General features: G+C 35.0%; 1 protein-coding gene across 5 annotated transcripts in view; it reads right to left on the reverse strand.

Moving 5' to 3' along the window:
* The window catches only part of LOC108737726 (Down syndrome cell adhesion molecule-like protein Dscam2), a 106,164-nt gene that overhangs the window by 34,979 nt on the left and 44,109 nt on the right, over positions 1 to 27,076 (reverse strand). For all 5 annotated transcript variants that reach the window (XR_001937893.1, XM_018470804.1, XM_025973359.1 and 2 more), the window contains exons 2-6: positions 21,445 to 21,771; positions 18,121 to 18,282; positions 13,582 to 13,728; positions 1,688 to 1,805; positions 187 to 632 (exon numbers count right to left, since the gene is read on the reverse strand). Coding sequence is in view for 4 of the 5 variants with exons in the window: in XM_018470804.1 (XP_018326306.1) it covers positions 187 to 632; positions 1,688 to 1,805; positions 13,582 to 13,728; positions 18,121 to 18,282; positions 21,445 to 21,771 (1,200 nt within the window). In the remaining variant the exon portion in view is untranslated. The remainder of the gene's footprint in view (positions 1 to 186; positions 633 to 1,687; positions 1,806 to 13,581; positions 13,729 to 18,120; positions 18,283 to 21,444; positions 21,772 to 27,076) is intronic.

The raw sequence follows: 27,076 nt of genomic DNA on the forward strand, positions 1-27,076 counted from the left end.
TTCTTTCCACTCTATTGAGATGATTCACTTAGGAAGAAGAGGAAAACAAGGAATGGTGAAACGCTCGAGACATTAACTATGAATTAAAAGAATGTTATAAAGTCCTCATTGTTCAGTTTGGGCATACTCAAGTAATGCTAAAATTTATTAACGCATCTAATTCAACAATTTTCCGACGATGCTTACCTCCTAACTGTAATTCTGCAGCAGCTTGAGCGGTGTCGCCCTCAGCCCTTCTGACAACACACTGGTACATTCCGCGATCCTCTCTCCCGATGTTATTAATGACCAAGGTGTCACTAGAGCCTCTACCAGTACTAGGTAGTTGTCTACCATCTTTATACCAGGTTACCAAATGTGGACCTCCACTGTGAGACGACACGGAACACCGGAATTCCGCACTACCTCCCATGTGAATACTGAGCATCGGTGGAGTCACTTCAACATGTAGAGGAGTAGACACAATCAATCTGAGTTCCACACTCGCTTCACCGCCTGCATTTGAAGCTTTGCACCGATAAGATCCACTATCTTCGGGGGTTACTGCTTCTATAGCCAAAACGGGACCAAGTTGACGTGTTCGAGGACCTGACATTACTAGGCTAGGTTCTAAACCAGTGTGAGAGTACCACCTGCAAAAAATGAGACGATCGTGAAGCTTCATTCATAGTAAAAGTTTAAGTTTGATAACTCCCTGAATAAGTTAGTATCCTAGTTACCAAGTAGTTAGGATTATATTACAGAGTGTTGTAGAACCTAAACCTAGGTTTGCAATTTCGACAACATTATCGGTGGTTATCTCGGGAATGAAAAATGATATAGACAAGGGACCAATTGCATTCGATTCATAATAACGCAACTTAAAACTGATTAGGTTTTCAGCAAAATTGGTCCAGCCAACTCCATGCCATCCATTCGATTCCCATGTAGGTTCGCGTACTTTAACGCGACTATACTAAGAAATATACAAACCACAATTTTAGTAATCGATAGATATCGTTGCATATTTGTAACTACTTTTTAGTTCTTAACATTTCTTTATAAAGGCTTCTGCTATTTTCAAAACTAATAGTACGTTACTGTTACACAAATTTCATGTTCTATGCCTAAGCTTGTATATAACTGACAAATTATTAAGTCTGATGATGTCATTATGTGTTTTAGACCATGCAGGACTCTTTCTAAAGAGCAACTTTTTAACAATAAAAGAGTTTTCCATATGCTGCCAACTTAAATAGACACACTGTATATACACCCCGTACGTAACGCAAGATAAAACTGATAATAATTTTAGAAGTTGACTTCAAAGAAAACATTTTATTTCTGTAGAAAATCTGATTTATAAATATTATTGGATAAAATTCAAACATATTGATAAACAACTACGTATATGCATAAATATGTAGTACAAACAGAGGACGTGTATCCGCCGGGAACTAAACTTGTCTTGCATAATCGAATTTTAAATCTAACGTGGTTAGAAGTTTTCCTCGGCATTCCAGCGGCGTGTCGCGTCGCGTCGCGGGGTTCAAAGCAACGAGACGCGACGTACACAGAACACAAAGCTGATCCATTGCACTTCAAAGTGCTTTGGCGCGTCCCTTTGTGTTTTCCTATTATGCGATGTTATGTTATTCGGAAGGCGGCAGGGCGTATTATTATTATCAATAAAATTGCAAAGACTTACCGGTATTCAGGCGCAGGGCATCCTTGTGCGACACATAACAAAGCGGCGCCCTCATCTTGAGCGACGGTTATCGTTCCAGAGCTTTCGACTATCACCGGTGCCACAATGCCTCTGTGCTCTAGAAATAAAAATAATAAGATAAAAAGTTTATGTATAGTTTATAAATCGGGTTGCACGTGTATATATATAAATGAAGTAGGAAGATTTGTCAGTAATATGAAATGATTATTTAAAGTGAGTAGACGGAGAAAATGAAAAACGAAAATTTACTTAAATATCACAATTGAGATTATTACAAGTTACCTAATAAATTCTATTATTTTTACGGCAAATTCACGAAAATTGAAATTTGGGGTTGTCATACAAATTTAATTTTCCCCGTGTACATACATGGAATATAAAATGGATAACCATGCTCCATGCAAACTTATTCCGAAAGGAAGAAAGATTGAATTATTAGTGTTTAATTTTTTGAACTTCTTTATCGTACACTTCGAAAGTGAAATATGAAATGTATTTGAATGTATTCTGTGCTTAAAGAATAAGTATAAAATTCGTAGCTATAGTCGATGCAGATTAAACTTATACTTTTTGGGGTTCCCCATCAAAAAGTTACAGAATGTGTAGACATGACTAGGGCTTCATTTTTGTCTGCCATTTTGGATCTATCCAATGGAGAGAAATTATAGATATATATTTTCTCTCATCTCATCTCTGGTCATACAACATGTCTGATGATGGATCCAAAAAAGAAAACGAGAATACTCCCTCCTTTTAGATTCTTAGTATCACAGGACTTCCATGTTTATTCGTATATGTTAGCAAAAACAAATGCTGAACATAAACATACTACTGTAGAAAGTATTATAACATTACTATAGGATTGCGTGTGGACCAATTATTTAATAACATACGCCACGTTTTCTACCGAAGCGTATGTTCTAGAGCTTAGAAAGTTAGAGGTAGTTCAGAATCTCGCGGGTCATTATCTTGGATTGTGCAATGACAAAACCTTACGTTCACTGTCCGATATAATAATCATCAATTCTTAGAGGAAACTTAAAGTCATACTTTCTATATTACTATACTAAGTTGAATAATGTGGTACCGTCATTGGATTGTATAGACCATATGTCAATGTCGCAAAAACCATCTTCCATAATAACTACAGTAATACAGACAAAATACGTAAATATTATTGAAAGTTTCTAAGTAAGTAATGACATCTTGGAAGAGATTTTGGGTTATAGTAATTATTTAATGTTTTTAATGTTAAAACAGAAGGATGAAAACTTTCTGGTGTCTTGGTAGATATTTCCGGAACACCCTATACATATATCTGATTTAATTTATTTATATCTATATCCTACATCCTGGCAAAACTCGAAAATTGACCGATTTTTTGTGGATTAGAACTGCGATACGTTTATGCATAATAAACATCGCTGTATTCAGTAGCAGACGTTTTGAATAATTTCGTTGACAAAAATTCGTTTGAAAATTGCTGAACCACGCCGCCCGCATTTTACTCAACTGAAATATTTTGACACGGAATTTATGTGTCTATTTTCCATACCCTTATTTCTGGAGATGGTCCTTTAAAATTTTCAGATAGCTCGGGGTTTCGAGTGACATTCAGCTCAGTTTCCTACAAAATCCTCCTAAAGCCTTTATTATCATTCAATTCTAAAGAAACAATTTCAGATTTTGTGCTTTCACGTGAAGGAGATTTTTATAATCTGCCAGAAATAGCACACGTGTATTTTCTGATACGAGATTGAGAGGATGTAAAACGAATTTATTTTTTGTATCGAGTGTTAGTAAACAGTAATAAAAATCTGAACAGCCCACATCCTTAACTATTTGCGAACAGTAATCTAATTTAGGTCTAGCTCTAGCCCTTTTAACTCCCGTTTCTGCCTGTAATATGTCTTTGACTAGACCTTCATACCTGAGAAGGTGTCCTTCCTACCTATCTCCCCTATTTCTTATTAATTTCCATAGAGTCCTCTGTTCTCTTATCCTGTTTAATACCCATTCATTTCTAACTTTTTTTATCCGGTACCACCACATTTCGAACGCTTTTTTCTTTTCCGCCGCGCCCACCGTACATGTTTCGCACCTGTACAGCGCCGCGCTCCACACATACACCATTAACAAAATATGGTTAATCTAAAGAAGTTACAGTTTGTTGCATAATTTCTGAAGAAGCCAAAGAAACAATTGATTATTGTCAAGCGAAATAATAGTTGAAATTTTAATGTAGGTATTACTTTCTATAATAATTAAATTGACTCATTATGATAGCAAATAATATCCGGATAATTTATTAATATATGTTTGTTTGTTTGCGTATAATCGCATTCCCGAAAACGGTTCAAATAATTTCGAAGAAATTCACAATGTAGGGGTGGGTTTACGAAATGTATTAGAAAAATTATAAGAAAATAATTTAAGCTAGTGAATCCTTTATTTTAAGTGTCAGTGGCTAATGTTTCACGTAAATAAAAAAGAAAGAAGAATTATTTGTCTGTTTTCATGATTAATTTATGTAAAAATAAATTACAATTTTTATTTAGTTGAATTTTAACTTTACTTTCCTGTAATTTCAGTCCGTTGAACGAAATAGAGAAGTGTGTTGCATTAATAATATTTTGTACAAAACAAATATGTTTGTCAAAACTAATTCTAAAATCTTTTGTACATATTACACTTCAAATTCTACTGTTTCATGTTTAACTACTAATCAAAACAGTTTTAATGAAGATGCAATATTCTCTTTGTGCTTTATGTTTACAAAAGTATGTGTATATTATGTATGTACATGCATATGTGTTTTCCACAGGACCAAGTATGTTCATCAAAATTAATAATTCAATAACATTTGCATTGAAATAGGGTTTTTGAAGCACAAATTAGGACGACGTAAATATTAATTCGGAGTTTCGCTCTGGGGTCGCGTTCTTTCTGTTACCTAAATCGTATTTTTTAATTTGGCAAATGCAGCAGCTTCGCTGTTACAGAAACTAATTAGTTTCAAAAAAAGCAGGTCATCCTATAATCTAGCCAGATACCTAGGTAGATAGCTGGATAGTGTTAGTTTTCAGAGAGGCAGATGTAACCCCGTTCAATTTTGTAACAGGCGGTAAAAAAATGTCGATGTTTTCAGAGAGCGAATGGCAACCGAATGAAATTTTCAAAGCGAAGCTCGACTCTTAAGTATCAGGGCACGTGAAATTATGCTGCAATTTCGCTTTCGGTGAAAATAAACTGCAACATGAAAAAAGTGTAATGCTGACATTAAAAATTCCACCCATTTAATAAAAACATATGCAAGTTCCAAATTATGTTTAAATACTTCTATGCTCGCGAACGGTTAATTGGAAAAAGATTATTAAAGGTGTATGTTTGAAGCGCGGCACTGTACGGGTGTGAAACATGGACGATGGGCGCGGCGGAAAAGAAAAGGTTAGAAACGTTCGGAATGTGGAGTTACAGGCGAATGATGAAGATACCGTGGATAGAGAAGGTTAGAAATGAGGAGGTATTAGAAAGAGTAGGAGAACAGAGGACTCTATGAAAGTCAGAGATATATTAGAGGCAGAAACAGGAGTTAAGGGAGAGAGTAGACCTATATTAGATTACTTCCACTCTTTCCTATCCTGAGCTAATCTTCGCATTTTTCTAAAACTAGAACATCCCACATCCTTAACTATTTGCGCCAATCCAGGTCTACCTCTACTCTTCTTAACTCCTGTTTCTGCTTCTAATATGTCTAACTAGACCTTCATGCCTGAGAAGGTGTCCTACCAACCTATTTCGCCTATTTATTCTTTCTAATACCTCTTCATTTGTAACCTTCTCTATCCACGGTATCCTCATAATTCGCCTGTAACTCCACATTCTGAACGCTTCTAACCTTTTCTTTTCCGCCGCGCCCACTGTCCATGTTTTGCACCCGTACAGCACCTCGATCCAAACATATACCTTTAACAATCAGTTTCGAATTTCTAAATTAACCGTTCACGAGCATAGAAGTGTCTCCTTTTTAGTGAAGGCGACTCGACCGTGCGCTATCCTCTGCTTTATATCCCTACTACATCTTCCATCCCAACTTATCTGACTTCCTAGATACCTAAAATCAGCCACTTCTTCTAATCTTTCGTCTCCTATCTTTATATTCGCCCTTTCCCTACATTTTCTTCCCTTGCATGCCAGTAGTTTTGTTTTTTATTTTATTTATCTTCGCACAATATTGTTTTGTCAATACCGCTTCCATTTTATTTAAAGCTATAACTCCTCCTTGCTAGATGCTAATACCGTCGACTAATTGACCATAATGCAAGAACGATTAGTGACACATATTTGGCTTCCTCTACTGCGTATCCCGAAAACATGCTACATGTCAATTAGTATACTATAGCATATTTTTCGCGCTATACAGCACTGTCACTTATAATTCAGTATAATCTAATAGGGACACAGTGCTATTTTACTTACCTAGTCTTTGATTTATCGTACTTCCTGTTAACTAGTCAAATAAAATCAGCAATGAAATTTTGTCAACTGTTGACATACAATATACCGTCATCTATTATTCAGTAATTTATCGATATTGCCTATAGCGTGCTAATGAGAACAAATAAGTTTTAAATCGTAATCCGTGTCTGGTACTTTCGATAAGTTAAACTGTTATTATTATATTATTAGTTTTCAATTACAAATATATATATACATAGTTTTCGAATGACATTAATTTCGTTTGTTTTTATTCCATTAATCTATTTCTGTAGTGAACTGTCATATCGCTGTCAGAACTTTCCTGAAAGTTCTACATGTAGTGCAATTAAATTATTGAAACATATTGCTCGTACGATTTTCCATGCATTTCGAGTTTGGTGAATGCCAACTAGGATAACACCTTATGACAAGTCACGATACGTTTCCAGGTATAGGTAGACAGTTGTAGTCGACCGTAGTTTAGTAAACAATGTCGTAGTTGGATTAGTGCCAACCGTTTTGCTATTTATCTTGGTGACGTCTGAAACTTACCCCGATACATATTTGCATCATAATCCATTTCAGTTTGTGTCTCCACGTAGGTGCATATGCGTAATTTTGCAGTAATTCCATAAATCTCGGTTGTATATTGAAGTGATTAAAAGTAACCGCAGTCATTACAACCAATTTGAGCATACAAGATGGCTTCTATTCCATTTTTAGATTGACGATATTGTAAAAGGTCATTTGAAAGAGAAAACTAAGTCTTCTGATTTTCTTCAAGTCGAACTCTTGCAACTCACTCACTTTCAAGGTCCCATTGCATATGAAATTATTCCCTCTAAGTTGAATAATTTATCGTAAGTCGTCTTTTAAAAGGAAGTGCAAAGTCAGCAGAATCAATATCAGCACATGATTTAATTAAATGCTAATTAAGAGCCTAATGAGAAATTAAATCCCAAGGGAATTTTTCAAAAACTCGCTGTTATTAAGAGCTTTTTTGGCTACATAGTAATTAAATGCTAATTAAATGCCATAATGACGTGTATAAAACGTTAGCAGCTAACAGAACAGTGATTTTTGAGGAAATGCCTGGTGTATTAAATTTTTTATTAGGACTTTTAATAAGTAAACGCTGGTTTGTCTTGTTTAAACCACTTCTTGGTCCCTTTTGCCGGAATAATAATAAATAATTTAATTTGTACTAGTCTGCTTCGGATGTATTTAATTAATATTTCATAATTGTTTAAACAATTTTTCCGCTGTGTTCTACTCACTCACAAGCTAGCAGAGTAGTAACGTTTGAAAAAATGTTCGGAACATTTAATTACTCATTAGGACACTTATTAGCATTTAATGAGCACTTAATCGTGCATGCGTCTGTTTTTGATTCTAACGACTTTGTAATTCCTACATAATGGACGTTGTCAAAACGGTATTTTAACAATGTCCATGAACTCGAGAGCCATTTTAAGGAATAATTTCTTAAACAGTATAAAAACAAACAAAACATTCATCGTACCTACATGCATGCAGAAATTTACAAATTAATTCTTTTAAATGATTTTTTTCCTCTCCAATTCGATTTTTTTTTAAAGTCGTACAGTTGAAGGTGCAGATGTCAATTGGACTACAATAGTTATAGTAATATTTGTATAGTAAGATTATGAGATAATAATTTTTTACATCATAGCCTCAATAAATAAGTTATGTCAGAACTATTTTCTAGTTAATTCTCGTTTAATTTCTTTTGTTGTACATTTAAGTATATTGGCGTAACCGTAGAGACTGTCAATACGAATCCAGTTTATATCTTGAGGATTCCTAGACCTTACGCTTGACGTCTTAAGCCTCTTTCAGAAGCCTTAAAAAATCGTATATTAAATTACATGAGTATGTTACTTGGAGTTTAAGTTATAGATCAATAGACTAAAATCTTTAGATACTTATTTTTTATTCATAATATAAATAGGTAAAGTCATCGTTGCCTGATGAATTTGAAACATTTCAGTAAAATATAGCACGTCTTGAAAAAGAAGAGTATTACAATTTTTTTTCTCAAGCTGCTGAATCAATTTTTATAATTCCTTCAACTGCAGGATTACTGTATTTCAGAAAAAGTTTTAATTTCAAGCACATCACACAGTTTCAGTTATTGTTTTTGATAAAAAGATTAATTAAAGATACTTTTAGATTCACTTCAATGTAGATTCCTTTTTGTTAAAAAAAAATGGTTTTCCGATATTCTACTACAAAATAGTTAATCCTTATATGCTACATATGTATTGATAATGCCCTATAGAATTGGTAGTCCTGCAGCAGTTTCATTTTTACGAACAAGTTTGTACATCAGCCAGAACTTCTTTACATTAATTGACGAATATCTCACTAAGCATTGGTTTTACGCATATGATACTGTTGAGCTTTTTGAAAGACAATTTAAAAAGGTATTCAAAAATAGTAGAGTATGCAGGGTGTTCCATTTAAAACCTGAAGTTGGTGTCATTTCCGGTGAAATAGGAAGTAGCATTGATTGAGAATCTATCGCAAAGCTTAGATGACAATCAACTACGCAACTTTGCCCCAAGAAGTGTAGTAATATCTTTAAGAGTAATAGAGTTATGGTTTAGGGCGTTTTTTGTAATCCACCCTGTAAATTACACTTCCAATAATTTTAAGGTTAATAGACTTCATATACTGTGTAAATGAAAAAAATAAAAGAGAAAGAAGCGGGGTTGGTTCTTTCGGTTTTTGACGTAACAACGTCTTATAATTCGATGGAGCCGGCTGCACGCACGAAAAAACATGACTCATGCGGCGTTACCTCGCTCTGAGGCGTTCCATTTAAGGCTTGAAGTGCAAGCGAGAGCGCGGAACGAGCGACAAAGAGGCACAATCGGCCTCCGCGTTCGGCAGCGTTCGACATTTGTCTCTTTCCTACTTGAGTGAGCGATGCGTCCGCGTGGACAGCTGCTATACAATAATACATTTCCATTTACCTCCTTCTCTATATCCATACAAAATATCTATCAAACAAATAAAATTAAAATTTTCTTTTGAAAAATGAAAACATTCCATCAGTATTTTCTTATGACGTTGTCACGTTCAACTATCGTCAGTAAACCGACTTTACAGACAACCGATTTTTTTATATTATTGTGAGTTTTATCGCAAACTTGTAGTTTTTTCGTACGGGAGGTATCTAATACCTTACAATCCTAGTTATCTTATTCGTAGCGGTAATAAATTACAACAACAGAAACTCTTTTAAAAATCGTTCGATATTCGCCCCGAAAGGATTGGGATTAGTAGCAACGGTGGTTGTAAAAAGTAAAAAGAAAAATCGACGCCGTACACCGTGGTAGATATACACCTACCGGCGGGAGGAGTGTCGTAGGAAACGGATTGTAAAATCCCTGCTCGCTACACGCTTTCGTACTCCAGAAAATGCTTCCCGCGGGAGAACATAAACATACGCGAAGCTTTTAGTAATTCTACATCGAGTCCGCCGCGCCAACTGCAACCAAAGGAGAACAATGCATCCATTACGAGTCGAGAAATTAAGTAAATATACACTGCGCTCTTCCACCGGCTGGGATTTAAGGAGTTTTACATGTGCATTTGCGGCACATGTTTGATCTCGACATTTTTCACTTTACCGAAAGCTGTTTCTTATCCTTTTCTTCAGTACGTATACATATACAACGAAGTGGTCCTGTGCACTTTAAAAAACTCATTCTTAATGCAACTAAATTTATTCTTGTAATTGCATCTCTACTACTATGGATGGGTGGTTAGGTTAGGTTAAAATTTCCCATCCAAGCGCTGGCAGTGTTTTCACCGGAGGTGCTATTAAAAAGGTTTAACCATAAGAGACTTCATTACAATTAGATAGTAATAATTAAGTTATACTTGTGATCGCAACCTGTAAAATTATTATACTTTCTGTATAATTTTATTAATTGGAGATGACAAACTTCAGGCTATGATGGTACGAAGGAGTGCCAGAACTGAAGCACATGCATAGTTGGGACGTTTAAAATTGGCATTGTCCGCAATAAAAATGTGGCATTTAGTTCCTTCTTTCAAATTACTACTAAACTAGACTAGAGAAGTTTGTAACAGAACGTCTACTTTTATTCAAGACAGACGTTATAGGGAATATCGTAAACATAGAAAAGAGATGTCAGGTACGAATTGCAGCGGACACTAATAGAGAAAAAGAGGAATAACATTACACCAATTGATATGAAGCAGAATTTGAGAATGTTGCCAGCATCGAACTTCAAAGAAAGTTCAATATTCTCAGGAATTTAGGACAGCAGGGCTCTTGTTTAAAGATATAATTCCAACCAGGCAGTTATAAAGCCGACCGTGACCTTTTGCGTATCTAAGCAACCTTTAACCTTTGCACCGCTTACTATTATTCGGTTATCTCTTTTCATTTTGTCTGTATTACTGGTGAAGCATTTCCTAACTTAACAAGGTCGTGTTCAAAACGCAGCAAATGACTGAATTCCCAAGAGGAAACAAGACAGAAGATAATTCCATTCTCACAGATAATTTATTGTGGACTGCCAATTTGATCGTTGCAATTGTATCATCGTAATCCATGTTACGGTCAATAGATGTCAGTATGTTATCTACCTAATATTAATTTTAATAATTTTCAAACTGTCGTTATTAGTTCAGTCAAGGAAGCAAGAAATATGCACTTGAGAGGAGATATTTCCCAAAAAGTAAAAAAGGAATAATTTTGACGTGGCAACGTCTTATAACTCGATGGAGCACGAAAAAACATTACTCATGCGGCGTTACCTCGCTCTGAGGCGTTCCATTAAAGGCTTGAAGTGCAAGCGAGAGCGCGGAACGAGCGACAAAGAGGCACAATCGGTCTCCGCGTTCGGCAGCGTTCGACATCTGTCTCTCTCCTACTTGAGTGAGCGATGCGTCCGCGTGGACAGCTGCTATACAATAATACATACATTTCCATTTACCTCCTTCTCTATATCCATACAAAATGTCTATCAAACAAATAAAATTAAAATTTTCTTTTGAAAAATGAAACCATTCCATCAGTATTTTCTTATGACGTTGTCACGTTCAGTTATCGTCAGTAAACCGACTTTACAGACAACCGATTGTTTTTACTAACTGTTGAATTAAGAAATGTTGTCCTAACATCTCAGGGTTTGGATATAACGAAATTTAGAATTATCGTATTTTTTTTCTATTTTACAAAAAAATTGCGTAGTAACGGAAATGTTCGATAGAAAAAGAGCCTCGTTGACTGCGCTAGATCTCTATCATTAAATATTACGTTCTTTACCATTGATCTACAGTATTATGTTCAGCCCTGTAATAAAAATATTCAAATGAGAAATCAAGCCTAAAATTTCAGATTAGTAGGTACTAATTTCAAAGGAACGAGAAGCCCGAACGAAGGTATTTAGTAAAGAATTCAAATAAATTAAAAGAAATGATAAGAACTGCTCCTGTTTTTTCTTTGAGGTGAATGAACGTCGAATTAGAATCGGATCTCGAAAAATTATTATTAATAGACCGCGAAGGCAAAAAGTTTTCGGCTTCTCCCTCCTTTATGCAGTTTTCTCATAAAAGAACAAAGCAACCGCTATTAAGGATGTCGTTACGTTTAAAACTTTATTCATCCAGGTCTGTGTGGAACTGAAAAGTTCCGCACCGTAATTAAAATGGGTCGAGCTTTTGAGCGCTTATTCCTTTGATAATTGTAGAATTCGGATTTCAAACAAAGAAATCACTAGCTGACGAAAAGAGAACGAAATCAAACTTTGCAGAAATAAATTAAAGAGTGCGGCTGTGTTGGAATGCTTGGGTGTGCATTTTTCCTATGAAAAATCCCGACGCCACCGTTGCGTCGCGCCACTACAACACTGCAGCGCCGAGCTTTGAATGAATATACGACCGTTGAAGGATATGTTTAAAGGCAAACACTGGATTAATTAAGTAACGGTCTTTGTAACTGTGATTCGATTAGATTATATAGGTACCTACTCGAAATTTTACTTCATTTAATTAAAATCTTGCACTCCCTCTAGTCACCCACTTGTGTGCAACTTAAATTCGACACATTCTTTTCATTAATTAGACTTCGAAATGCGACCGGTTTTAATTAAATGCTGCATTCGATCATATTTCGCTGCAGAAAGGCTTTACTTGGATGAGGCCAACTTTCAATGCGCTCAATTTCCCTATGTATTTACAATTGTAAAAGCATATACATCAGTCAGTGGAATAAACTAGACTTTAAAATTAAAAACAACCAAATGGAAATTAATTTTCATTTTCTCCCTTATATTATTTAGATGTAGTGATGAGATAAGCATAGGGCTTCACACGAAAACGAGATTTTTTTCGTCTTGTCTCGGAAAAGCGTCTCGTTGATTTTTTTATGAAGTTTTTATTTGAAAAATGAAAAAAGGTCAGCACAGAGAACAATATATTTTACGAAATATAAAATCTGGTGACCATCTGTGAAATATTTTATTGTAAATTTAACTAAACTCAACCGAATATGATTTTTTCACATTTTTACTTCAACTTGTTAACTCTTGCTGTTAGAAAGAGCAAATAGGAATCAAAACATTTTAGAGTGGTGGAAAGTGCATGAAAAAGCTTTTCCTACTCTTTCTAATGGCCAAAGATTACAAACAAGTTCTATCTAATCCCAACGGTAAACTGTATAATTAAACTATTGTAAAGGATTTATCATTGTTATCATTAGAAGTGACCGATTTTAGTTATCTTCTTCTGTGCTCGCGAACGGTTAATTTAGAAATTCGAAAAAGATTGTTAATGGTGTATGTTCGGAGCGCGGCCCTGTATGGGTGCGAAACATAGACGGTGGACGCGGCGGAAAAAAAGGTTAGAAGCGTTCGAAATATGGTGTTACAGGCGAATGATGAGGATACCATGGATAGAGAAGGATAGAAATGAAGAGGTATTAGAAGGAATAGGAGAACATAGGACTCTATGGAAGTCAATAAGAAATAGGCGAGATAGGTTGGTAGGACACCTTCTCAGGCATGAAGGTCTAGTCAGAGACATATTAGGGGCAGAAACGGGAGTTAGGAGGGGTAGAGGTAGACCTAGATTAGATTACTGTTCGCAAATAGTTAAGGATGTGGGTTGTTCTAGTTTTAGGGAAATGCGAAGATTAGCTCAGGATAGGAAAGAGTGGAGGTGCGTGTCGAGCCAGTTTTAGGACTGACGACCATAAGATGACGATCGCATATATTAAACACATGAACATATAATTATGTACACGATATATTATCGGTGATATATATCATAATATTTCCAATTAATGATCATCCAAATTGACCTTAGTGGCTGCAAAATTGATATAAACCTACCTGTAATTCTTACATTGGCAGGTCCACTGACGGTATATTGCCTACTAAGCCTGTGCATCGTTCTGCAGCGGTACATTGCGAATTGATCGCTGAACTCCAGATTATGAATAAGTAAATCTCCGGAGGGCAGTTGATGAAACTTTCCATCTGGAACAGATGTTATTAAATGAAAGAATTTCGAAGTTATACGTTACAGGCGCAAAGTTATAAACGTAGAAAATCGAAAAATACCACGTGCATTTTACGTTGTCACGCTTTGCACATTGTACATATGCATGCCTGTTTTATGACCGTATGTGTTTCTCATTTCATGCAGAATTTTCTGGCACAATCTCAGCATACTCAATTAAATCCGAACAAGGATATTGCATTGCAGCACTAGCAAAATGAAAAGTTACGGAATTCTTCGTCGTCAGGTATGATGCTCGAGTTATCGAATGTGAAGTTCGAAGAAGAATTTAATTTGGAAAATACAAAAACTTATTTTACCAAATACATGTAAACCTACAGGTATTTGCTTATGAAAGCTGTCAAATGTATTCTTATATCAAGTTATCAAACAACGTAAATATTACCAGCAAGAAAATTTGAAGTTAAAATTTCAAACACCCAAAGTATAGACAGTATATCACTATCTAGTGGGAATTTGCTGTTACTGAGGTTTTTCAAGCGTTAGACAAAGTCTATTTTAACTTGCTTAACTGAAGCTGAACCTTGCATAACGCATGAAATATTTCAGTACAGCAAATATTCACTGGATGGCGTTACACTATCTGTATTTGGATATTACATCAAGTTATACTTCATTTACCTTCTCTAGCGATGTGCCCCTTCCAATGTCTTGGATGCGCGCTGGCGAAATCGTAGGTAAGGAGAAAAAAGCTCATTATACTCTCGACTGTTGTTTATTAAACGTACTTTTTCATACAGTACCTGCCAAAAGTTTTGTTCAATCATGAATAGTAGTGCGAGTTGAAAATAAGCGTTAAAGCCTTTAATATGTCTTCAAATATAAATAAACATCTCTTTGATATTTTCAGTATTAATTGGTACCAAAAACAGCACATTTGAGCAATGCAATTGTAGTGGATAAAATGGTCGTTTTTTCCGTGCAGTACTGTACGGTACCGGTTGAGAGTTTGGCCGTGAGTTGTCCCCTTTCTTTTCTGGCCTAGTGCTGTTCTTTTCTACTTTGCGCCGGTCAAAATGAAGGTCACATCGCTACAGAAACTAAATGAAGTATACATAAGATCAAAATGATAATTCTCGTCTGTTAGCTTCAATAAATTATTGAACATGAACTTAAACGTTCTTATAGTTTGCCAATTTTGATTGTCCCAACTATGTATTGAAAAAGTTGTAATTTACCCAGATTTTATTGCTTAACTTGAGATATGTACTTGTTTCACTACGTTGCGGCTCATTAAGTAATTTCAAATTCATACGAATTCAAGTAAATGAATGAATTTTCTTTAACAATAAGTGAAAATATAAGCATTATTGCTAATCGGGTCAATTCGAAAACGATGAAGAATGCATATAAAAGTCAAGGTAAATGTTACAAATTGATTTTCTCATCGATAGTATACAGTTTTAATTAAAAACTTTTTCCGAATGCAACAGAAGTGAAGATACATTTTCAGTCCATTTGATTGACAACTATGATCGACAATTAATTAGGTTAATTTATTAGTATAAAATAGTCTTTTAATGAACTAACTAATCAGCATGGGGTTTTATTATATTTATGTAAGAAGTAGTGGATAGGACAGTAACGTTAGTGTTCCCTCAGGATCCACGCTGAGAACAAAATGTTTCTTAATTGCGCCTCCGATATTGACATCATCTGAGAACGTCGTGAGGCCCTTTATTAGATAAGCGTAGACCACTTTAAATATATACATATTTTTGCATAATCTTTATTGTGTTAGTTTTAATCAGTTAAAAACTGAATTGACTAAAGGGAAAATTTATCACGTTGTGACATATAGTCCTTGTGCTCGGTAAGTAAAATGTAAACGAGAAGTTTACAAGTATGATAATGAATGCAAGAAAATTTATCCGAAGCCGTTTTAGAAATAGGTCGTTTTATCAACTGCACGGCTTGTAAGTAGGTATGCCTTGTATCAGGTGGAGCCTTCTTCTTTTCACTCGTTCTTGGCAGGTTTCATTAATTACGAAGGGTGAACTCCTATGATATCGGACTAATTAACATGGCTTAACTGGATTACCGAGCACTTGAATGTAGAAGAAATGTAATACAGTGAAACGTATTTGTTACCCCTAAGCGTGAAATACTTAAACGTTACATTAATGCAAATATTTTCTTATTCTAACATTTTCAATCAAAAATATCGTAACACAAAATTTGATTAGTCGAAAAACAGAGATCATTTCGCTAAACAGTGCCGCACATACAAATATGTATATTGTAATGTTCGTGGGTTTAACAAGTTAGCTTTTAAGAAGAGAACTATTTATTTACACTAATTATTATTGAAGGACTTAAAAACACTATTAACTTATTACTAAACTTAGGTAATTATTCTATTTATTTACACTACTGTTACTATTCACTGTTCTATTTATTTCACTCCTATAACTTTCACCTCTGCAACGGTCAATTTATTTCTACTCTACTTCGGCGATCGTCTCTTCCTTTTTATACTCCCTTGCCTCCTTTCGGGAAAGTTCTTCAGCCGTCCAGAGAAGTCTCGTTTTCTTTGAACGGTTTAATTGCTTTCCCGGAACGCAGGTACGACACACACGTTTACAGATACTGCGCACATGAAGAAAAGCGCCCGCGGCTAGTCGGCGAATCGATAAGCCGCTCACACACACGTATGCTCGATCGCACACAATCACGCTCGTGGTCGCTACAATATGTACAAATCCATGCAGTTATACACTTAACTAATTAATTAAAAATGTTTAATATCCCATATCCCAAGTTAATATGAACAATACAATATCACTAACTTGTGTATTTAGACTAGTTATTGAATTAAGTTTATGTTTAAATTGTTTTTTGTTTTGTATCACTTGCCTAGGTCGACACACCGAAGCATGTGTAGGTACTCCCAGTTGCTATTCACATTAAATCTACTTTTTCTGTACCTAGTTCGATAAATAAATAAAAGTGCTTTAATATCGACATAACAGCCCTTTTTAAACCCATACAGTTATTTGCATACAATTGAGACACAAGCGACTCCACTAACAGTTTTTATCTGTTTGCCTATATATTTATATGGGATTACCTTCCAAATGGTTGAAATAATCTCGAAGGCGCTTTACAAATTTGAAAATGAGCCGATAATGTTGTATACTGTACCTAGTAATTATCATCGTTGTAGGATCGAAGAGTGCCTCTCTTGTCCTGTGCCAATTTTCGTATTTTCCTGAATCTAGAATATCCCACATCCTTAAATATTTATTTAGTTTTACTTTTACCCCTTTTTACTCCTCTTCCTTTTTCTAATATGTCTCTTTATAAATAAACCTAAAAGCGATGCATCTTAATTACCAAAAACTTGGCTCACTGCGGACATTTGTATCTCTCACTTCCAGAAGTTGCCCTATCTCTCCCCTTCCTAGCACACTTTGTTCACCGACTCTTTTTACTGCCTCCTCATTGCTAGCTATGTAGAGCCGTGGTTCAAGTATACGAACACTTTTATAGTGGATCATGGTGCCTTAATGAAAAATTTCATACTTCTAATATTAAGCTAGAGTCAGAGTCCTATCAGAGTCAAAGAGACCACAAATACTTAGTTTCTCTCTGACATTGTGGAAACGCCCTGGTTCCGGTCTACCGTGAAATTCTTTTTGAAACGGCGATTGCGGACATTCTCTTACGGTTGGAGAGATTGCGCTTTTTACACTTTAGCTTTGACGGTTCTGCTAATAAAAAACATTGCTCTCAAATACACGAACAGTCCTTCCAAAACTATTTTTATTAAGGAATAGTTTATCCGTCATAGATAATAAATATGGGTTAATGTAGGAAGATGTGAAGAAAGTAGACAACAAGAAGGTAGATTTTATTTAAGAAACTTTCATAGAATAACTGAAAGTACTTTTCAGTGATTTTTTGTATTCTTTTTAAATTAAATTTTTCGAAGTTCTCAAGTAAAACTTGATTAAGTTTTCTCGGTATTTTCTTTTTATATTGTGAATATTACATATAAAAGAAATTACGAGTGCTGTCAACACAGGGCAAAGTAGTATTACGTAGTTAGTATCAGCAATTTCTTATGCTGAAGCGTACGATGTGTTGCATACCTATTTACAAACAATTCCTTTAAATTTAATTTATTTTTAACACAAAGAAAGTGATTAAACAAATTGTTCACAAAAGTGAATTTAGTCCACTCGAATCAATGATGCTATCAATTTCTAGCTCACAGTGACTGATAGGGGAGAAGAACTAGTTGATATAACATTAATTAACACTTGAAAATCTTAATGGAATAATTTTAATGTATTAATTTGTCGCTACAAGCAAGTGTTGATTTCGCACTTATGGAAAATACATACCTCCCTGTAGCGAAGGGTAGATATAGAATGATGGTTCCTGTATCCAAGATACAACCCGTACGAACTCTTTTACGAACGATGGCACCACACACTTCAGCAATGCTGTACAACCCCTTGCTGCTCCAAGAGCCTCCACTTCTACTTTGTATGCCTGAGTCACCACTGTAAAAAAAAGAGAGAAGGGTTCGTCAAACCATACGAGCCAAAACAATTCATGGTTTCAACTCTTGAGACCGTAACATAGTTATCGGGACAATAGAACTTTCTAAAACAATAGACGGTCTTGAGCATAACGTTACCTTTTTTACGTTTGAAGTAACTTAGGAATATAATAGAATATGTATCCGTTTCAAAGGATGTAACCGAATAAGCATAGTGATTTGACCCATACAACTTATTTGTAAAATAATAATATGCGTTTAATACACAATAAAAACATGATATATGATTAAGGACGTATATCAACTGCAGCATATCATAAAATTAATGTCGTGCGACTACGTAGTAAATGTAAAATACAAAATATATTTCTCTTTACTGTTTTAAATGCTAAATGCAAAATACGTATTTTTAAAATACTTGTTTCTTTGTACTAACTATTTAATTCGGCTTATCGATTAGCCGACTAGCCGCGGGCGCCTTTCTTCATGTGCGCCGTATTTGTAAATGTGTGTATCGTACCTGCGTTCTGGGAAAACAGTTCAAATAAAAAATAAACTATCCGGATGTTTCCAGAAGGTTCCCGAAAGTAAACAAAAGAGTATTTAAAGGAAGAGACGATCGCCGAGAAGAGAGGAAATAAATTGACCGTTGCAGAAGTGAATCTAGAAATAAATTGACAGTGATAGCAGTGAAATAAATAGCGCAGTGAATAGTGATATATCAACAGTAGTGTAAATAAATAGAAAAATAACTTTAGTAATAATTTAATAATATTAAGTTCTTTAATAATTAATGTAAATAAATAGTTTTTGTCGTTATCAGTCTTAGAAGTTAATTTTGTTAAACCCACGAACATTACAATACGATTGCCGCAGTTGGTAGTACCCCTTAGCAATAAAATCGCCGCATGAGTTGGTATCTTCCCGTATATACCGCTTTTCGCGCCGATTCCCTAAGGACTTTTGAAATAATGGACGAAGTTGATTACTTTTCAAATTCATGTTTCTCAAAAACTGTAATAGATAAAAATCTGGAATCAATTTAATTAGATGTTCATATGTATACAATCACATTGTCATTGTTTTCTACATCCGTTCTCATATGTTTTGTTAAAAAGTGTATTGAAATGCTTTTGTTCTTGTGTCATTTAGAAAAGATTAAAAGCGTGTCATTGGCTAACTCTAAATGTAGCTAGTATGTAACTATGACAAAAAGGGGGAAAATGTGTAGGTAGATTTTGCAACGACAAAAAAGCATACGAAGAGGAAATAAAGGGGATGATAGACGACGTGAGTGCGCTCTATTGTTTAGAGTTCTTTTTTATTTCGTTGTGACATGTAGGTAGGTAGGTACTAGCTGTATATGGCTGTACCAGTGTACGAAATAGAAGGTAAATTGGAAACGCGAGATTTTCGCTTATAGTTTCTGGTTCGTCGAACCGGGAAAGCACTCGACGAGGGACGTCCCGCATTTTTTTTTTTTCGAAATTTACGTTCACGAATATTACGAATCACTCTTCCGAATGAACCGAAAAATATGAAATTCTAACAAAGCCCATTCCTTTTTCATAAGTATAAATATCCTGTTTTTATGGGCAGGGAAACCCCATCACAAGCTTTGACTGCCTTTATATTTCGCTCTATTGGTTTCGTTGGTGCGTTTGGAACGATTATGTGTATTGTATACTTGTATATATGTGAGTATGCATGATCGTTTGTTCTTTATTTGAGGGAAATTTTAATAAAACGGCTTCTGTTTACGAACACAATGAACTGAAATATTGCTTAAAGGGGAAACATGAACTGTATTTTCGCGAAAAGGTATTGCCAATGCAGAAGACTCTTGTAGATAAAATTCGTACTGAAATTTAGGCTTTCGAGGATAAAACAATATTAGTCAAAGGCATGATACATCGCTGTTTATGCCATTTTGTATTCCTATCGCATAGGAATACGACTGTTTTTTCTAATGGAATAGAAAAACTTTAAGTAAGTTTAGAATGGTAAATTGCAGTTTATTTGGGGTGCTTTTTAGCATGAGAAACCGGAATATGAAGTAAATTTAGCAATGAAGTTTTAGTTTAGGTACTTTTGATGCAAAACAGAAACGGTCAAGTGTGCTCGTGTACCAGTACAAAACATTGTTCCTTGCTAAATTTCATGATTCTAGATATTGTAGAATATACATTACGTATGATCAAAATTCCGAAAAATTTAAAGGGTAATATCTAGAGGCACTGTAGAGTGCATCTCGTCATAGTACCACAACGTAGGGGATGCAGAAAGTGCTCCAGTTAACAAGCCGTCAATAATTCAGAACAGTTGCCGTGTTATCTTATAGGCTTTCGACGAAACACACATACCTATTCGTAAACAGCTGATACGTAGAAAAGTCAATTGTACTTAATGATTAGTAATATTCTGCATTCGTTAGCTTTCAATTGACAAAATATTGCCACAAAATACAAAAATAAATTCAATGTTGAATATGGAAATATCAAACAAAAACCAATGTATTCACATGCAGAATAAGCGAACACGGTGGTCATATATGGACGGTGCAATGGGAATGTACCGGCGGTATCACGCGTATCCCCGTCATAATTACCATTGCCGGAGCAGTTAGCGCTTTCGGTAAGGTCACTACCCTCATGTTTATGTTTATCACTGGGCGGTGCGAGATGGCTTCACCCATTTTCCTGGTTTGCCATCGAATAACACCAAACTAGAATCCTCCGTGAATGTTTCCCTACTCACTGTCCTATAACCTTTCACAAACCCTCAGAAAAGTCAGAACAGGACAGAACGCGCTATCAGTTATCTCACAGTCATTCTTAACTGTCAACTCTCTTGCTATTTTTCTCTATTACGTTACATCCTTTTGTAGATATATAAATTTTCCCTTAATATTACTGTACATAGTGAATAAAGACTGTACATTACAGGCATTTGTACGTTTGTTTTTTTGTTATTGTATTGTGCCAAACTATGTATATCTCTAAATGACCAAAACCTCAAATAACCTGTAAATCTTTTTTAAAAAAATTAATGGTTCCGTTTTTTTATCTGTTTCTAATTAGCTTCGTCTACAATGTATAAATACTACAACTAATAATGTAGTGGTCAATGTAAATTAATTTAAAATATAGGTAAAATATCGTACCGGCTCTAACTTGGACATCACGACTGATTATCCTGCCAACGGAGTTGGAAGCGACGCAGCGGTAAACGGTGCTGTGAATGTCTTGACGGTATGCGGCGGCCGCGAACGGAAGTAACACCAAGGTGCCGTTCCGAAGCACCCTGCGGATGCCGGAAACGTCTCCGACGGAAGTGCCGTCCACCGACAGCCAGTCAATCGAAGGCTGTGGGCTGCCGGAAGCCGAACAATCTAGCCAGCCTCCGGACGAGTTGGAGAATTCGAGACGTGTCGGCGGTTCCATGATAAACGATGGACCGCGAAGGTGCGAATCGAAACTCTCCACAGCGTCTGAAAAATTAAGAAAAATATAAAAAATACAGGTGTTCGCAAAAGTGTTGGATGATAGTGTTCTGTTGTAGTCGAAAAAATACTTAATTTGTACTTCATGTACTTAGATACTCAGTATGCAGTTGTTCAACATGACGGAATGTTTAAAAATAAGTTAATATCTGTGTACACCCTAAACAAAAATTTTCAGTCTCTCCCCCGTCTCTCAGAGTCTTTCAGCGTCTCTCGCAGTCTTTCACAGTCTCTCAGTTATTGCTTAAGTGTTTTTATGGATCTCTCACAGTCTCTGTATGAGAGACTCGAACGATAAAATTTTTAATTCAGAGATTCGAGTTTCTCATAGAGTGACTGAATGAATAAAACTGAAAAATTGAGAGACTCGAGTCTCTCGTGGAAAGGCTGGGATCTCTGAAATATGTTGAACTTAAAAAATTTTAACCATGTCTATCGAGTCAACACTTATTGAGAGAATCGAGTCTCTCGTTCAGAGACTGGATAAGAAATGAGGATCGCTCTATGAGTGACTTGAGTCTCTCGTTCCGAGACGCTAAACAGTTTTTTTTTACAGTCTCTCTACAGTCTCTCTCAGCGACACCAGAGAGACTCGATGAGAAACGGAGACTCGAGTCTCGCTTTCAGCGACTCTGAGAGAGTGAACATTTTTATTTCGGGCAAGCAGTAACACTCCAAATGTCTGAAGACGGTTAAATAAACCGAAACGTTACAAAAACATATAGTTTTGTAATTATTTGACCGTCACCCTAGAAAAACTACATAATTTAATAGTAGCGGTTAGGAATCCAACTTAAGTTGTACTTAATAAAAAAAGTCTTTTTGAAAATATATTTCATTTTGGATATCTTCTCTATATGCTGCTTGAGGGATTTTTAAATACTGAGTCAGAGTCAAGTTAATTATACATATGTATTTGAGGTATTATTTCATGGTTTTCTTCTTTATTTAGTTTGATATGTTAAAAATCAATAAACAATTCCAGCTTAAAAGTTTGTGGACTCCTGCGCTGGGTTAATATAATGTGCGGTTAATTAAAGACGATATTTAGGATCACCATTGTTTTTATTCCTTGATGCGTTCACATCGAAGATAAAGGCAGTAAAAGCCCTAAATCATGTCTCATACTTTTAGCAGACAAATGCATACTTTTATTCTTTATTTTATAAAATAACAGTAAACAAACTAGTTCCAAAATTTCCTAGATCGTTAAACTGACTTGCTTCTTTTGAAGTTGTCGACAACTTCGTTACGGACGACATGACGTCACGGTCGTCGGTGCTAGTGATTCGAAACTTTCTACAGTCTTAAGTTGACCAGAAGAAATGGACCAAACAACCGACAAACACGGAAAACTTCATTTGAAGTTATTACACTTTATGAAAGGACGACGTGTTTTCGGGCAAGTGCTTTTATCGGGAATTTAAACTTTGAAAGTCAACATATCTCTTCGGTAAAAACTTGATCAGATACGTTACCTTTGTAATGTTCAGCAAGTCAGCGAAATTTTCAAATTTTCACGTATATTTGCAGGAAGTTTGTTGTAATCATGGAAGAAAGGAACAAATTGCTTTGTTTACTAATACTTCTGTCTTTTGTAAGCAGCTGCAGAAGTCGAAGCTTTGTCATATTTCGAATTTTAATTTGTTATTTTAAAAAACTTCATCAAGTGCCTGATGATGATCTCAAGTGATTTTCATAATTTAAGAATTTTCTTTGGTAAATACATATGTACATGTATGCAGAATTAAATATGAGAAAAAATATTTTTATACACCAGTAACATACAAAAAATTACCCGGAATTGTTCTAGTCGAATGGCGTAAAAAAATATAGTAGTATGGATGTAAAAATCACTAGGCCGGAAATTGCGACCATACCCATAATTTTTGAAAGACAAATATCAACATAAATAGCAGTAACGTAGGCAGTAACGAGTATCATAACCGATACGGTGCATGTTCCGTACATTTTTGGTATTGATTGCTGTTCTATAATGTTAACTATCCTGATACGTTCGATATGATAAAGTCGTTTGTTTTCTATGATGGGCACCTACAGCACATAAATCCAAATAATATTATACCCTTTATTACTACGGAAGTTTTCAAATTTTTGTTGCCCAAAACGGAATCATATTCTTCTTTACTATTTGGTATAGGTAATTTTTTATTGGATAGATACTCAATTTTATTATTAGGTATTACATTACTCGAATTAAATTTATATATCACTAGGCAAACGAAACCCTATATTTTGAGAATAAACCATTTTAATATTTCGATAGGATGATGTTTTTACAGGCCGTTTAAGTACTTGATTTATCTATGTATATTAAAATTTTGAATGATTACATACTTATAATGATAATGATTTTTTTTTATATTTGGCTATTTAGCATATTACCGACTCCATACTTCATTGCTTGCAAAGAGTTGCGTTTTTGGGCGTTGTTGAATAGGTAAATCGCAAATATTTATTTCTCAAAAACTGAAACATCTGTCATCTCAAACTATTTATCATCATATTTACCATCATATCAATGTCGTCAGTTCTAAGACTGGTTCGACATGCACCTTCACTTTTTCCTATCCTTAGCTAATCTTAATTTTTCCTAAAACTAGAACATACCACATATTTAACTATCTATTTGTGAACAGTAATCTATTCTAGATCTATCTCTACTCCTCTTATATTCTGTTTCTGTTTCTAATATATCTCTAACTAGTCCTTCATGCCTGAGAAAGCGTCCTACCAACTTATCTCGCCTATTCCGTATTGACTTCCATAGCGCTGTTAGTTTTCCTATTCTTTCTAAAATCTCCTTAAACGCTTTAGTTGTGGTAAATTATTCCAGAGCAGAATTGTTAGCAGCTAAATAACAAAATGTACTGACCAGAAACGTATCTTGTTAATTTATGCTGAAGGCATAGAGAATCATATTTAAATTCTGAGATAGATACTATAAAAAAAGTAACATCTATTTAGGCTTGTTTGGAAAATCAATTTAAAAAAGGTGAAATGGGTATACATATATGGAAATCAGAGTTAGGTTATCAGTTATCACAGGTCCCACACAAGATATTTTGACGTATAGACCGAAAGCTCATACATTTTTATTACTTTATTACTTTTCCTTTTTTTCATATGATTTTGCCTACAAAATTCTTAGAACAGATATGTTAGAGTCAAAACTCATAACCAGTTAAAATCACTTTTTTTTTATAAGGCTATACATTTGAAAATTTGAACACCCTTACAAAATTCTTAGAACAGATATGTTAGAGTCAAAACTCATAACCAGTCAAAACCACTTTTTTTTTATAAGGCTATACATTTGAAAATTTGAACACCCTTATTTTATTTTTACTAATATCTGTTCTTTGCAGTATGTATTTTTTCGAGATTGATATATTACAAGTTACCAAGGTGGTTTTAATTAATTAACTAGCTGGGATGACGCCACTGATGCACGCTCTGTTTCATGAAGCATCGCTTCGGGTTGTCTATTAAAACAAATACATGTTGTAGGTGCCCACACAAAGGAACATTTTAAAAAAAAATATTGTCTCCCCGTGCGACATCCGAGCGGGTCTTTATTTTTTTAGTAAACAACTCTATTTGTTAATGGAAATACATGTTGTAGTTCACAGTTTACTAAAATTCCTTGGTACTGAACTGAAAATGTGAGTCCAGTCAGATAAGAAACTTGGCTTACTTGATTCATCTACGTATAATAGTAGTCAGATAATAAAGAAAATATCTTTTCTACAAATGCTATAATAGGTAACTATTTAAATTTTTCGATATTATTTTAAAAATCCGTTATTTGATCGGAAATTGAATTTTCAACTCGAGAAATGTGAAAAATTTGCGGCTAAAATATAAAATTCCGTTGCATCTTCGATATAGCGAGAGGACTGGTGATAAAATTTTATCGCCTTATTCGGGAGACATTGCAACGTGGGTTATACGCGGTCGACTCTTTAAGTATTTCTTCTTTGCACTATAAAATATCGCATTCGCCCATCTGCAGCGAACCCATTGACTTCCGCGGTCTGGACGATAAAGCCTGATTAAGGTCCTTTAACATTTTTGCAGAATGTAATTTTATACAACTGCCAACCGTTAACCCTACATTTGCGAGAAAAATGAACCGACTGACCGCATATGAATACCTACTTTTATTTTACAATCCACCATGAATTCTGTCGAAATTGTAAACATCGTCCTAGCCAAATGATTGTGCAAAGTAATAGCAAAAAATTTACTATTTGCTAGGTGTATTAAAAGTTGCTATGGGATTTTTTTTGAAGTGAAACTTCTTTGGGCTTTGAGAATAGAAAGGCGCGCATGCGCATATCGGTATGACAGTCGGCTGTTACTGACCGACATCATTTTTTGGATAGTCTTTGTAGGAATCACGGGAATGGATGAATGATGACTTGAGGACACAAATGACATATTTGTGTAATCCTTGTTGTTTTATCACTTAACACAGGTTTCAGAACAGTGAAATGTTTGAATTTTTCTTGTGCGACACGATTAGTAAATTTAATCAGTTTCGTAACAGTAGGGATGAGGATTAAGTTAAGACACGGCTACGTCAAGTTTAGGGAGGGCACAGTTGTTTGAAGAAAGTGAGGGACTGAAAATAATCTGCATTTGATCAAAGTTTTCCTAATACGGCTGAGCTTTGTGTTTAGACATCTTTGTGTCCGGAAGTAACATACATTATGTATGATGTTCCATCTGTGTTTTAAAATCCGCGACGGCGTGGATATTTATGTAAAGAGCGAGCTAAACACACAAAACGACGTGTCGCGGCTGTGAAAGTAATTTAAATATAAATCCCCTGTTTCAATCTTAAGATTTCCTTTCTCAGAACGTTTGTTTGTTGCTTTGTATTGTTTCAAATGTTTTTACTTATATATTTCGTATACTTATGTAACCCGCAATTTTGTACGCGGAAGTATTTTGGTTGTTCAATTAGAATCACAAGGTTTGTTTTTGATAAAAATTTGGATATCCTGAAAGGTATAAGCAACCATTATGTTAAGTAGACATCTGGACATATAGAAAAGTATCTTCTTTCAGGGATTTTTAGTAATTACGAGGGTGGATTGATAAGTTTCCGGCCTGACCAAGAAAAACAAGGTTTTTAAAAATTTTTTTTTTTTATTTCTCAACATAATCTCCTCCAAGGCTGATACATTTCTCATAGCGGTGTTCCAGTCTATTAATGCCATCTCTATAGACTGATTCGTCAAGCTCCTCAAAATAACCATTTACA

This window comes from Agrilus planipennis, unplaced genomic scaffold, assembly GCF_000699045.2.
Source record: "Agrilus planipennis isolate EAB-ADULT unplaced genomic scaffold, Apla_2.0 scaffold144, whole genome shotgun sequence".
Classification (NCBI taxonomy): domain Eukaryota; kingdom Metazoa; phylum Arthropoda; class Insecta; order Coleoptera; family Buprestidae; genus Agrilus; species Agrilus planipennis.